Below are 15,681 nucleotides of genomic sequence, written 5' to 3'. Positions count from 1 at the left end.
TACTTCCCTTCTGCCACCTCCTCCTTGCCGACTTCCAAGAGGTTATCCCACCTCCGGCTCCAACACCACCTTTGGTCCGACTCCGGAACATTCCGGGTCCGACCTCATCCTCAACACCTTCCAGACGAGCATGCAACACCTATGCTCCCGACTCCGGACCTCTGCTCTGGAATCCCATTCGCGTTGTTGTGGGGACAACTCCGTGCACCGCAAAAAGTCGGATTCTGCGGAATTTGGCCACCAACATACACCACATACCCTCTGACACTCCCGATGCTCATTCTATCACTATCCAACACCCCATAAACTCATTCCTTATTTTTCCTTATTTTCCCCATCATCCCCGACAACCCCAAGCAAAATTCCCACGCCCAACCATGCCGCCAATTTCACCCCCTCTCCAGATCTCCATAACCACACATACAACCCAGCCGTTTTTCTACCTGATAGTGATGCTCTACCATCCTTCTTCACCCCCGGAGCATTTCCCAGAATGGCAATCCCATACCCGGATGGTTCAGCACGGAGTATAGTCTCACATGGTCTTGACAGCACCTGTCAATGGCCATATCTCAGGAAATACTGCACCAATTGGGATGAATGAGGGTTCGTTGGAAAGCTGGAGATGAGGAGATTGCTGACGGGAGGATAGGCGGGCGCTGTGGCGAAGTGTTGCGGAGTTAACTTTCACAATTCCCATTTCGGATCCGTTATCATATATTCTCCATTCATTCATATTCCTTTTATTGTTTCTTTGTTCCCAATTGGATATTCATCATTTACGGTTGCCTAACGGCCTGTTTACATTCCCCCAGCCCATTCATTTCATTTCCAACTCATATAAACTAGATAACAGCTTGTACATAACAAGTTAGAATTGAATAGACCTGTGAAGGGACAAGCAGAAGTTACATCCAAGTGGCAAAGACGCCATCCACGACCCTAACACCCCCTCTGAGCTAGTTGCTCACGTCTAAGACCCCTCACATCATAATACTCAGCCTTGACATCCAAGAGAGACGTAGGTGAGTGTTTGTTTGAGGTTTTTGCAGACTTGGTAGCACCCCAGGACCAAAACCCAGCCCCACGAACCACACCTGTGCACACACACTACCACCCTCCCCCTTCTCTCTGTCTTGAGTCTAGGTGATAGACCCATTACAGTGTCTCCATCTCCAGAACCTCCAGTCTTAGTTCCAACCTTGGACTTTGACCCCACCTCCACTTATACCCATGGTATTGGTTAGCTCATTCCATTTAATTACGTTTGCCAATATTCCGGAGTTTAACTTCCGAGTTCGGACTTTCCGGACTTATGTCAGACCTTGCAACTATTGCGTTGCTCCATTCAATTCCGCTATTCTCCCTCATTCCTATTTGGGCTGCTGCTTCCTTTCTATTCAGTCAGTCAGCCATTCCCCACTCCCATCCTCCTTCCTTCCTCCTTGGGCCTTGGCCCTTCACTCCTCCTTTGGGAAACACCATTGAGTCAAACCCTTGACCCCCAGTGTTGTTCCTCTTTCCAGCTCCCTTTGTCTCCTTTTGGAGTACCCTTGCTCCTTTTGATTCTGGACCCCTCTGTCAGGGACGCGTCCAGGGTAGAGGGGGTCCAGATGTATCGCCCGGCAGAAGGGCCCTCACAGGGTGCAAACCGGGTGCGTGTGCTGGCAGGTCCGGGGAGGGACAGCAGTCCCTGGCCACTTAGACTGAAGTGGAGAATGTGTTATTGTTATTAAAAGGGAAAACTATACTACTTACCTGAAGTGGAGAATGTGAGAAGAAGGGTACTTCTTCGGTTCCCACTTCAGGTACATTTATGTACATGCGGCTTGAGTCACATGACAGGTGCCACGTCACCCTCGGAGGCAGCCGCAGGCATCCGGGTATCCCCGTGGGGGATCCCGAGAGCGTCCGCTGCATGCGCGCGTGTTGGGCACAGCGGGGAGCCGTCCGGGGTGTGTGGGCCGGACGGGTCAATAGTACATTGATACAAAGGAAGGTGGTCCGTGTAGATAGAAGGAAATAAACAAGAAAAGGAAGATGAGAGGAATGAGATAAAGAAAAGGGAAGAAAGAGAGAAAAGGAAAAGGGGAGGAGAGACAGAGGAAGGAGGAGGGAGAGGGTTGGACAGCGGGGAGCAGGTGTGGTGTGGCCGGGTGGGTCCGGGTGGACCCGGGTCAGGCGGGTGTGCCCTGACACCCTCCTTATATGCAATGTACATAGTAACTTGTAACCTCAGTCCGAAATCGACCTGAAATGCCCCCAAGAGACTTTCCCTCTGCTAGATCTGAAATTAGGGACCCCCAGGACAACCAGCAATGGCACAGTGCTCTGCCTGAGTCGCTGAGGCTGAGGTCCTTCCACGCTAAGTCTCCGATTCCACCGGAGTCATCTGAATCCGCCCATTCTAACAGAGACCCTGCAAGCCACATAGGCTGCATGTGCTCTTCCCCCATGTATATAAACCTTGCATGCAGGCAAGTTAAGGCTTTACAGCCTTTACTCCCCCGTTGATTATACAGCCTATTATAGCATATCTCCGATGGACTGGGAGTGTGAGGCAATACTCACAACATCTTAACATCTTACAGTGCTGCTCTGCTTCTGTCATCCCTTTGTTCCTGTTCGGATGCCTTTGTTCCAATTTGGACCCCCTTTGATTTCCTTGTGCTTTCGTCTCCCTATTATATACAGGCACTTGTACATACTCGTTTTGGACCTTCAGTCTAAAATCGACCTGAAATGCCCCCTAGAGACTTCCTGCTCACTGCCTCTGAAATTAAGGACCAAATGGACAAACAGCAATGGCACAGTGCTCCGCATGAGTCACTGAGGCCGGGGTCTGTCAGAGTCCGCGCGTCTATTCGCAGTGTAAGAGTATCCCCAGGAAACTAGTCGATATCAAAGCTGGGGGCTAGCCCAGCTGGCATAGTAGCCTTATGTACATGAGTTCTGCTAACTCACGAGAGCGCAGTTACATTGGGAAGATGGTAACTAATAGAAACACGACATCAAATAGGAAGATAGAAGATGCGGGAAATGAGGGAATATCGGGTAAGGGGTGACGCGATAGCGAATATAGCGCAATGAGTTATATCTGCGTTCTAACTACGTAATTATCTCACGCAATCTCGGCTAACAATTACCTCATTGATATCGCTTAGAGTAAAGGGGGGCCGGATAACCGGGCGTCCCCTGACAGGGTCCCTCCTTGCTAAGTCTCCGGTTCCCCTCCAGAATCGTCTGCCCTTGCCCAGTTCTAACAGTCTCCGATTCCATTCCAGAGTCATCTGAATCCACCATATCTAAGGCCTGTGGTGAACGGGGAACAGAACATTACTGTCCCCAAAATAGTAAGCAAAACCCTTCACTCCCCAACACATAACTCCACCAAATCTCCACCAATTGGGACGATCTTGACATCAACAGATTCATAGGAATTAGGGGTATTTTTAGGTACTAAGTTTGTATCAATTTTCTGAATGAATGGAAATGATTTTTGGATGGTGAGAATGGATATCTGAGCTGGCTCTGCATGTGGGCGATTATCCCACCTACACCATCAGAGATAAGCTATATTTCGACAGGTGTGGAGGAAAGGAGTGAAAACCCCATTCATCTCACACTCCGCTATATATAAAGTAATTACAAGTGTTGTACATTATTTATATCAAGGAAATATGAGATGCGTGGTCAGCCTCAAGGACCATGCCTGGCAGAGTGTCAAGGTACAGTGGCATCCCCAACACAGTCCCCTGATCCCCTTTCCCCTTTCCCCTATTTTTCCTTATTTTTCCACTTACACATGAACCTGTGGGAAAACTCACATGGGTCAAAGTGTGAGCCCTGACACAGAGCCTGGACTTTACATCAGAGATTGCCTCTCTTAGCAGGCACAGACAGAAGCAAAGAGCAAGAAGACACATACTAAGGTTCCTACCCAGTTCATGCCAGCTCAGTTGACAAACCTTAAAACGGAATTGATGGACGAACTCATCAATCCTATCAAATGTCAAATGCATACCCCATGGTTTCGTCTTCGTTCATACTTTCTTGCATTCACCCAGCTAGTATTCACCTCTCACCTTTCTGCTCCCTTTGGCATGTAAAATTTTATCCTTGTATATTAAGAGCATCCTACATAGCACAGTCGAAGTCATATACCCACGATCGCTTTGAATGCCTCATAGCACTTTAGCATCTCACGTCTGTTATCAAGAGGCTTCATCCCTTCACTTCGCCGACGAGCAGGACGAGGGACAGGTGGATAGCAATAAGTGACTTGTGTTTCCGCTGGAGGATAGGTCCCGTGAGCGATATGATCCGACAGGGTCTGCGTGACGGGAATCTTGAAGAATGCGGGCGACGTGCCAACCATTACGATGCCAGGCATGACCTAGGGGAAGTAGACACCAACTTAGGTCAACCAATCAACCAATTCAAGCAATGGCTCACCTTGCTGACCAATGGTGGAAGTCCCATGGATTCTCTTTGTGCGTTGTTCTCATTAAAGGCCGCAACTGCTTCTGCTACAAGCTGAGCCCGCGCATTGACTGGCTCGAATTGTTGTCCTCCTGGACAAGGAGAAGGATATCATTCTGAGAGCGATCAACAATACAGACATCTGTCTTGGCATGTCTCTCTTCACCGCAAATAAGAAGGGGGAGGTCCACTCTCGTGCGCGCCAATCGTTGCCGACGAACATAACCCAGAACCTTGAACAGTTCGACGGCAAAATCATCGACGGCGGTTTCGCCCTTATCGGGGATCATGGCGAGATCAAGCAACCCGATCAACTCCGCGTTACGATCTTGTTGCATAGTGTCAGCATCGAGAATGTTCAGCAGCTCTTGATCAATCACAGGTTGTGGCAACTCCTGTGATGTAAAGATCGTTAAGTTTTCCCAATGACGAATGCGGAGCCGCCGCGACTCACCTGTAAACCAAAGAACAAAAGGTGGTCCACTTGATGGATGGTGATATGATATGAATCCAGCTCACTGCGCGTCCAGTCACTGCCAGACTTGGCGGAGCGAACGATATTAGCCATGACATCCTGGTGAAGCGGCAGCGAAGCGTGAGAACTCACGTGACTGAGGCGCCGAGGTCAGTCGTTCAGTCCGATTGTGGCTGGCTCCCACACGTGAAGCCAAAGCCAGTTGGCCTCAGTATAACCACCAAGCCACCTCTGTCATCCCTGCATGGCTACAATAGTAACTCAGAGGGCAAGCGCTGAGCACCAGCAACGCCTGTGCGAAGACATCTTAGGATTTAATCGAGTACGAGATTAAATGAGACTTGTGTGCCACTGGATATCCGCACTCACCTTTTCTGATCCATTCACCTATTATGTGCTGTACCTGCTGATCGTCTCGATCTCTTGCGCCGTATCCGCTGTCGGCCATCTCGCATGCCGCTTTTTGGTGATCGCTGCGCTGTAGCCGCTGTACGCCTCGATCCCTTGTATCGTCGATCATGCTGCATGCCTCTACTTGAATGATCGCTGCGCTGTAACTGCTGAACACCTCGATCTATATTGCACCGTATCCACTGTCGGCCACATCACAAGCTGTCTTCGCTACACCGAGGAGTCATGTCGGTCTCTAAGCTATCGGAGATTTTCAAATTGGTTTCATCGGGCGATCCTTGTATGTTGGCTCGTCTGCTCTCTGATTATACGTTACGCTAACTTTACTCATCTTTCGATTTTGATCATTTGCATTTACGTTTCTTTTAGTTTTTTTTCTTCTTCATTCCCTACGATCTATTTGGACGACTCTGTGAGGGTGAAGGTGAGTCGCCCTTCGGGTACTTTCGGCAAGTGGGATCCCGAATATCTACAGGGTCCCCTTTGTTTGATCTTCTTTTGGGTACAAGGCTTTAGCCTTAAGCACATGCTCTCTTTTAACTTCTGTACCTTTCTCTCATCTCTCCGCGGTTGTCTTCCAGTGCCCCTGTCGCCTCCTGTATGTATCTCTAAAAATTTGAAGTTCCGGAAGTGGTCGGGGCTGTTGCCATGCTAACACGTTTGTGCCCATCCATTTGCTCACAGGTACTCTATGAATCCAATCACCCCGCAAAATCCCCCGGTTGGACTGATGAATTCTCCTTATTATCTCTACAGTTTTTCACCCCCCAATGAGTTTGCCTGCTCAATGATTCATTACCGCAAATCTCTCTCATTTCTTTGCATTTGGTAATGAAATTTGGCGTGTAAGCACGTAGTTGCTAGGGCTACTTATGTACCAAATTTGAGGCTGAATGGACGCAAACAAAGGGAAAAAATTAGGAATCATAGCAAACCTGAACACGAGAAAGTGGCCATGTGTGCCACTTAACCATGCCAATCTCATATAGCTCTCCCCACCTTACCAAGAGCTAACCAAGCAGCCAGTGGGTAAAAGGCTATCATTACACGTGCCAGGCTTTATTTGTTTTGATGATACACGGAAGCTGATCAGAAGCATGTTTCTATCCATCATTCATAACTTTAACCTGAAGAATCCACCAATTAACTATCCCTGATTCCCCAACTCTGATTCTGTCTTGCTTTTTTTAATGGGTTGGCACGCGAACTCATTAGAGTGCTGTAGGAGAAACAATGGTCACACTATGGAAACCCATTATAGAAATATGCCAGATAAATCACAAAACCCCATACGACAAGTAGATATGAGAAAATAGAAGAACCTGAATTTTAACGAATTTTAACGAATTTTTACGACTACATATGATAAATTGGAAGAAAGAAAATTAGCAAAAATACTTCAAGCTTAGCATCAACAATACAGAATTCTCGGGAGAATTTATAGCAAATATTAAACAAAGAATTAGGACAATCGACCAAGATTTGACTATAAAAACAACCAGAGAACCTCCACGGAAACTACTTTCCCATGCCCACACATGTAGCCAAGGATGGAAGTACCACAGAACAAGGATTCCTTAGGAACTAATGCAAAATTCAAAGTCGTGTTTATAATAGGAAATGTAGATGTCTCCCAAACGGACTCAATGAAAGTAATTACAGGGAAAACTACCCATAAATGACAGAGATATGACTAAAACTCCCGGAAAATGAGGACAACGTTTAAAAGGCAAGCGCGAAGAACAAGCAGTAACAACTGAGACGAGCTTGATAGCCCATTAGAAAGGAAGGGATCTAATTTTAATCCACCCAAAGTTTCATAATAAAAGGATCATGCATCAATGAGATATCCAATAATGGGAAAAGCGACATCAAAAGTCCGGGCTCAGGGAAAAGACAACGTTTACGTAGGATCCATAATTAAAACATACAACGAAATTTACACGGAAATTATGATAAATAGGAAACTATAGATATGCAAATTTTCAGCCCAAACAGTCCAGCCATTGTGAAGTTATACCAAAATGGGAATAGAGAAATCTGCATCATGTTTAAAGACACGTGAGGGTGGCGATGTGAAGGGAACCAGCCGTCAGAACCGAGATCCACACTTCAGCAGATTGCGAAGACCAATTTCTGTCCAAATAAGGAAGACCCCAGTCAAAACAAAGCATGGAAAGTACAAAACAACCTTAGATCATGAGGGAAAAATCTGAAATAAATCATGGAAGCCCATATTTAGGATACAAACACCCGCACATACCATAAATCCCGAACAATTAAACAGAAATGGCGCCCACATACAAACGACTACGGGAACGATGCATGTGATTACCAAATGTGCATGCAAACTTTTGCTAACTCGACGAATACCAAGAAATAGAACACAACTTTAGTACCATTGGAAAGGTGGGAATAAATGAAAATTTATGATACTAAGAACGTGAAAAACCGTCCAGAAATGAATGAGATACAAGGACATGAAGTTAGAAACCTGAAAACATGTGGGAAGACAGCTTCTAGAGGTCCAGAGCCCCAAATAAAATACATAAAAATATGATATCTTCGAGGACGACCTACTATAACAACGAACAATACATGTGGAGGACTAGGATGCAATAATACAAAGGGGAATCAGGGGAGATGGATGAAATCCACGAAAACCACTAAACTATGACGGACCATGGCAGGAATTTTAGGGAACGATATACCAATGAAGCAGAGAGCTATAATACATTTGTTTGAGCAATTTTTGACTACTAGCAACTTTTTCTTTCAGTTCTAAACCTGAATAATTCACTCATTTATCATTTCAAGTCTCATTTCAACTAAATGTTACTGGATAAAAATAGAATAAATCAGCTGAAGGTCTCAGTGCAGCCATATGCATAGTAATGCAAAGTTTGAATTCAGAATGATCGAGTCATAGCGAACTTAATGGTAAATATGAGGAATTTGAAATAGAAAACTGCGACAAATGCAGTGCAGTCAAGTTCTAATTAACATAGCTTAGGCAAGGAAGGACAATAAGGATTCTAGGTGCAGTCTGACCGCAGTAGAGCTGCAGTTCAGTGCAGCTGAGCGCAGTAGAACTGTAGTGTGAAATTTTCATTTTTTATTCAGTTTGAGGAAAATACACTGTAAATAAATCCTGTAAATACGAGGTAGAGCATGAAAAAGGAAGGCGACCCAAGGAGTATAAAAGGGAGACCCTTTCTGCGACCTTTTGCCCCCCTCAGAGAAGTAAGAAAATAGAGTATTATTTTTCTCAAGCATTTCTGGTTGTCACTCCAGCTGTCATATCCGTGCATACCCGATCCCGACCCGACTCCCAGACCTCCTCCTTCCCCACCTCCAGAGTCATACCCTACAGCTGCCCGTTCCGATACTCACCTTCGGTCCTGGCAACACGCCTCCTTCTACCCCCATGCCACCTCTACTCCTCCTTCCCTCTCCTCCCCTATCTCCATCTGCTCCGATACTCACCTCGGACCGAACACCGCCCCTCTCACCACCCTCCTACTACTCCTCCTCCTACTCCGCTCCTCCTTCACAACACTGCCACCCTTCCGTCACCCCCCTACGCCTCCCCCGTCCGCTCCGATACTCACCTTCGGACCTGACTACTCTCCTTCCCGCCACTCCTTCTCTCTTACCTTTCTCCTCTCTCCTCTCTCTGGTACTCTTCCGCTGACCCCCCGCCAAGTTACGACCTTCCACCACTGTTCCGTACTTCATACTCGGGCACCGCTCGTATCTTTACTCCAAGCCTCCATCATAGTCCCTACCTTGGACTTTGACTCCACCTTGGTCTTAGTCCATTGCATTGGTGACCTCATACTACGTAAACACCATTGCCAATATTCCTCGGACTTTCAACCCCACCTCTGTAACCTCCGTAAGCTCTGCAACCTCCGAGCTTCGCGGATTGCCTTCGGCACTTTCGCCGCTTGTAATGTATCTTTCGCGTTTTCCCCTCATCCCTATTTGGACTGCTGCTTCTTCCCATTCTAGCCAGTTAGTCATCATCCCCACTTCTCCTCATCCTCCTGCCCCTCTGGGCCTCGCCCTCCCTACCTCCTTTCGGACGTATCACAGGTCCTGCCTTATGACCTTCGGTACCGTTCTGCTTCTGTCTACCCTTTGTTCCCGTTCAGACGTCTTTGTTCCGATTCAGATCCCCTTTGTCTCCTTGTGCTTTTGCCCCCTCCATTATATATATCAGCGCTTGTACATACTCGTTTGGGGCTCAGTCCGAAATCAACCTGAAATGCCCCCTAGAGACTTCCTGCTCGCCTACTGTGAAATTAAGGACCAAATGGACAAACAGCAATGGCACAGCACTCCGCTTGAGTCGCTGAGGCCAAGGTCCCTCCACGCTAAGTCTCCGATTCCACTCCGGAGTCGTCTGTTTCCACCCGTTTCTAACACCAGCGCGAAAAAGTGATATACAGTTAAGATTGCCACTGTAGTAAAAGGCAGCAATTAAGGAGAGAAATATTAAGTAGATATTTCAACAGGAGAGCTGGTTAACACTCCAAATTTCAAAGTGTAAACACAAAACAGTTATTTTGCTACTGTTAAAACAAGCAATAAAATAAGACAAAAATAAAACAAACTCAAGGGACACTCCAGACACAATCTAAATCATTAACTGAGTAGAATCTTCGAAACTTCACCAAGTAGAAGATTTAATTCAAGTTAAAATCTGTCAGGGCACACCCACCTGACCCCACTCCATCCGGTCTGACCCCACCCGATTCCACTACCCTCACCCGCTACCCCCATCCTCTCTCCTCCCTTCTCTCCCTCTCCTTTCCCCTTCTTCCTTCTTCCTTCTTCTTCTTTCCTTTTCTATTACATGGACGACTTCCTTGCTCAATGTACCATTAACCAGACTGTGCAACACGCCCGGACCCGGACACACCAGGTGACGCCCTACACACCAGACGCCCCTGAGACCTCCTACAGAGATGCCTGGGCGGACACGGCTGTGCGCGTAGATGACGTGGCACTCCCCACGTGACCTCCAACTGCATGTACATAAACACAGCCTAAGTGGGAACTGAGAAGTAACCTTCTTCTCACACTTCCCACTTTAGGCAAGTAGCTTACATTCCCTTGCTAATAATAATAACACACTTCCCACTTTGGCCTGGGTGGCCAAGGACCCTTGTTTGCTTCGGGCCCGTTGTTATGCATGCCCGCGCTCCACCCTACTGGGCCCTCAGCCCCAGGTGACATACCCAGACGCTCTCGACCCCGGGTCGGTCCCTGACAAAATCCAAATTAAACAACTTTACAAAGAATTACACCCAGACAAATTGAGAAATTACAATAGAGGAACAGCTCTGCAGGGCTTGGTTTATCTGTAAGTCAATTCTCAGAAACTTTTAGACTAACCATAAAATAGAATTAGCCAAAACACTCAGATTGGTACTATAATTACAACAAATATTACTAGTACTGTACTTACATGACCAACTACCGGCAGGGGTCGGAGTGTGACACCGGGAGAGCAAACCGGCTGCACCTGATGAGATGTGACAAGACAACCGGCCGTGACAGAACATTGCAATAGGTATACAGTTATGTGCGTGAGAGCGACGGGAGCAATTTCAAATTGTATTATACCTTTGTCCAACTGTTTCTTTTTCATCCAAAATTTACTCGTTCTCCTGCTTCCTCAGTACGGCATGGATGGTTTCTCACTAGCTCGTCGCATAATATCCTGCACCAACGAGACAATCTCATACACGCACATTCCACAACACCTCATTGGACCCTACTTCCCTTCCCCGACCCTAACTCTCACTGACTTCCTTAGAATCAAACTCCCTCCACTTCAATTTGAGTTCAAGAGTGCTAGTCATATATTAATAGGCAACCACCCGGCTTCAAATGATGAACTCACGGAATGGGATCTTCGCTCACTGAGATGTCCTTCACGTTCTGAATTGGACAAGTTGATTTCTGAAGGCAACGGAACCACTACGGCCAGGTTTGGCTCTCACTATGTTTCCACCACTATTTTTGCTGTTTGGAAAGCTATGATTCAGATTCACGATGTTCAGGTTTTATGGCAAGATTCGGTCAGGCATGCGTCACACCTCATCATGCAGCACCCTCCACTCCAACCCATAATTCAAGCCGCACAGGCTGCACTGTCATCCTGCACCTGGAACAGTATATTAATGGGATTTCCGAAGGATAGAGTTACCTCTATTGGTTGTCTAACACGATACCTTTCTGTATCCTGTCTTGTCACCACGGACATCGCTCACCATATTGAGATCCTGTGCAAGGAGATGGAAGGAAAGAGCCCGAGCACAAGATTGATGTGCCCTTTCAGCCTCGAGTATTTGTCAAGATGTGCACAGCAGCCAGGTGGTGTAGCGCGCTATAAGCATCTCCGTCCATGTGAAGAACTGCGTCAATTTGGTAGTGAGCTTGTGTCAGGTTCAACGACACGCTTTGGGGGTGTACTAAATGTCAACGGGAATCATTGGGTTGCCTTTGTGATCAATTCCGAAGACTCAACTATCTTTATTGCCGACTCCTTACCTGGTTCAGAAGGCCATGCTAATGGTGCACTCTCCAGGGCTGGATACAATGAGGAAGCTGCCAAGGTTGTACAGTGTTGGCTAGATATTTCTTACTTGCACGCGAAAAAATCAACACAATCGTTCATAGTCAAAGTATTTCCAGTTGCTCACCAGAATGATGGGGTATCATGTGGTTTCTTTGCCATAAATGCGCTTGCACATCAGCTACTTCCAAATAAATACCCTCTTCACCCAAACAGCGATGCCACAAGTCTTCGAGTGAGTCTTCTAACAACGGTGCTCAAACATCATCGGGAGGCAGTGAGCATGTAGATAATTGTTTATATGTTGACCTTTCTTACGCTTTATTATAGAGTGGGACACTGGAGTGCATGGCTGGAGGTGCATGCAATGATCGGACCCCTGAAACTCGATTAGTAAGGAAGAAAAAATGCATCGATCTCACCTCAGAAGCGGGGCACGAGCAAGCAGGATTGTTGTGCTACTTTACCCACGCTACCCCAGAAGAGTATCGCAAACAAGTCCAAGCCAGCTTCGAGGAGATCACAAATAGGCGTGAAGATGCGAGAATTGCATCAGAGATCAAGGCCCAGGTGAAGCAAGAAGAAACACGGATGTATGCTGCTGAGCGGCAGCGACGTTACCGTGCACGATTGGCCACTGATCCGGTGAGAGTCAGAGCAAAATGGTTCAGATGCAATGGCTGATGGGAAATGGTCTGTTGCGTATGAAGCCACAGGTCAACGATGTCCTGTTAGACAAATATCGTATGCAAGTTATCGAGGGCACAAAGGATGCCGCTCAAGTGGCGGAAATTTCCAGACCTAAACGAGACATTCAGGAACAGCTGAAGGTGCAAAAACGACAAAAGACTACTCACCATCAGGACAATGCGATCCAGGCTCCAAGTTTGAGGCTCCGGGTACGCAAGTATGCAAAGACGGTTAATTGGTTCCAGCCTGCATTTTGGACGATTATCCTGGAGGTCACGGCAACTGTGGGTTGGAGGATGAGTCCTATGGAAATCGTCAATAGTTGCCAGAAAAGGAGTCAATTGCTATTCCGTTCATTACGAGCAGATGTGGTTGGGAAGTGGATCGATCGCACTGGGCCACGACCCTGCTGGTCTGATGTGACACTAGCCAAGGTTGCGAAAGAGAATTCCCCAGGAGGTGAAACCACTAGGAAGGGATTACTAGTTTGTCTGGCGAGGATTTCTAGCTTTGCATTGACTGACACTCAAATTGTTAGGCGTTACACCCAGAGATCATTGCGATGATCAAGCAGACCTTGCAAAATACTCGGGAAGCTGGTGCAGCCATCGATTTACACCAGATCCGTGGGATTGTTATTGCGACAATCCAACACAGCAAGCCCAGCCTCTTCAGAACGGCTGTCAGAAAAGATGGGAGTATGTTTGTGGCGAGTGCAAACTGGGTCCGGAACTTTCTCAAGGAGGAAATGAATTGGAGTCTGCGACGTGCCACACGTGCATCTCAAAAGATCCCAGCTGATGCGGGAAAACAGCTGCACGCATCACTCCTCCGTCAATCTCATTCCATCCGCCAGTATGCCATACCCAGCACCCTTCGTGTTAATTCCGATCAGACTCAGGTCGTCTATCAGCAGAGTGCGACTTCCACATATGAAAGAAGAGGGTCTCAACAGGTTTCTACTATTGGCCACGATGAGAAACGGGCATTCACATTGAATGTGGCTATCTCAGCCAGCGGCACCCTTCTCCCATTTCAGGCAATTTTTAAGGGTCGAACGTTAGCAAGTCTCCCCTCTACCAGTTCTGAATGCTATGACAAGGCACAGCAATTACGATTTATTTATGAGGTCTCACGCACCGATACATACTGGGCTAACGAAGACACAATGAAGTCGTTCGTCACAAAGATCTTGGTTCCATATTTTGATGCCGAAAAGGAACGCCTCTCACTTGACCTGCTTCAAGAGTGCATCTGGCAACTTGACGTCTGGTCAGTTCATGCCTCATTCAACTTCCGAAAGTGGATGTTTGACAACTACCAATGGATCATCCTCGACTATGTTCCTGGGGGTTGTACTGGTATTTGGCAACCATGCGATGTTGGAATACAACGTGCACTCAAGCTTGCGATAAAGCAGTCACAACAGACTGCCGCGGTTAGGGAAGTATATTCTCAGCTTGAAAGGGGAGTAGATTCATGTGATATCAAACTTGACACCAAGATTGGGACACTGAGAGATCGGGTCCCCGCTATGTTGGTGGCTGCATTTGAGGCAATTAATAAGGCCGATCGGATCCAGAAAGTTAGTTGAGAGCCACATTTAAATATTCTTTCAAGACTAATGCTGCCTAGGCTTTCGAACTTTGCCGATCAGGGGAATTCAATCTATCACAATCCAGCTTAACAAGTCGTGCCATTTACCTAGTTCTCAATGCGCTTAATGACGAGGATCCTGAACTTTACAAGACAATTATCGCCCCACGGAAGCCTCCTAATAACAAAACCAACCGACCCAATGCTGAGCCGGAGTTTTTGGACACCCCAGAGGACGATGTTGATGTTGCGCTCGAAGATTTGTTCAGTCACTTGCATGGGAGTACTGTGGCTCAAGGTTTAGTCACAGTTGAAGGAGGGCTTCAGTCAGCACCGACAGCTGCTGAAGATGCTGATGAGAATCATATCGGGGAGGTAGAAGAAGTACAACTTGGGCGGGGAAAGCGTACAAAACGGATGCGAAATCTTGAGAATGAGGCGAGGTTTTGGTTTTGAGTAATTAGGTGACATAATAGAAAGTTTGAATAGAATTTACACAACCACTCGTGATCCCCAAAAAAGTGTCACACGGGACACCAAACCGGAATCTCGATGTGACATGTAACAAACACGGACTTACAGCCGGACCGGAAGGCTGCTGTGACGCGTTACTGGTAGTTGGTCATGTAAGTACAGTACACTTCCCCATCCTAACTAAAGAACCAGGGAACAGCTTGGTGGTGGTCTCGTTTGAACCTCCCAACTGACCTTCCTTTGTTCTCTCCTTCAGCGCTGTAGGCATCTTGCTGCTGAGGCTAAGGAGCAACACATGCAGAAAACCCTTGCTTCCTACAGAACTCAACTCATACATTTGAAGCAGAGCAGTGAAAAGGCCCTTAGTGCTAAGGAACATGCATTAAATTGTGGGGTTTCCTATCCTACATTTCTACAGAGGCTTGATGGTGGGAAAAGTCAGCTTGAGGCTGCCACGGACCAGTCATGCTGAATCAGGCAGAAAGTGACATGCTTGTAGAATTCCTTCCTCTTATGTCTGACTGTGGATTCCCTGCTACATGCAATCGCACAATGGAATATGCATTGGAGGTTGCCCAGATACAGCACCCACACCTTACTCAGCTTGGCAAAAATTGGATTGATGCCTTTTTAGTGTGCAACAAGGGCCAACTTGATACCAAATGGAGTGCTAATCTCAAAAGTACCTGGGGTGGTGCCTTGAATCCCATAGCTGTCCAGCACTGGTTCCAACTCTTACAAGCTGTCAGGGGACATGCATGCTCACACAGATTGCTCTGATAACCTAGTTGTGATTAAAGCCAGGGGAAAGGGATGTCCCCATCTTAGGGTCAACTATATACATGTAGAGTCCAGCAATAAGGAAACCAAATGGATTGCTGATAGAAATCACGTGATCATAGAATGTTCCAGAACAATGCCAGAGATGATCTGGGCCACTGGGGCTTAGGTAAGCGGAGTAGAT

General features: G+C 47.0%; 1 protein-coding gene across 1 annotated transcript; it reads right to left on the bottom strand.

Annotated features, from left to right (window-relative positions):
- Positions 1 to 4,156: 4,156 nt before the first annotated feature.
- On the bottom strand, positions 4,157 to 5,050 carry EI90DRAFT_3119778 (uncharacterized protein; the record flags this gene model as incomplete). Its single annotated transcript, XM_039063246.1, has 4 exons — positions 4,157 to 4,396; positions 4,456 to 4,574; positions 4,649 to 4,877; positions 4,937 to 5,050. The coding sequence occupies 4 exons, from the start codon at positions 5,048 to 5,050 to the stop codon at positions 4,157 to 4,159; spliced, it is 702 nt and encodes a 233-aa protein (XP_038919342.1).
- Positions 5,051 to 15,681: the final 10,631 nt, after the last annotated feature.

This window comes from Cantharellus anzutake (genome assembly GCF_015039405.1).
Source record: "Cantharellus anzutake strain C23 chromosome Unknown EI90scaffold_11, whole genome shotgun sequence".
Classification (NCBI taxonomy): domain Eukaryota; kingdom Fungi; phylum Basidiomycota; class Agaricomycetes; order Cantharellales; family Hydnaceae; genus Cantharellus; species Cantharellus anzutake.
This window is presented reverse-complemented; position numbering and strand designations above follow the sequence as displayed.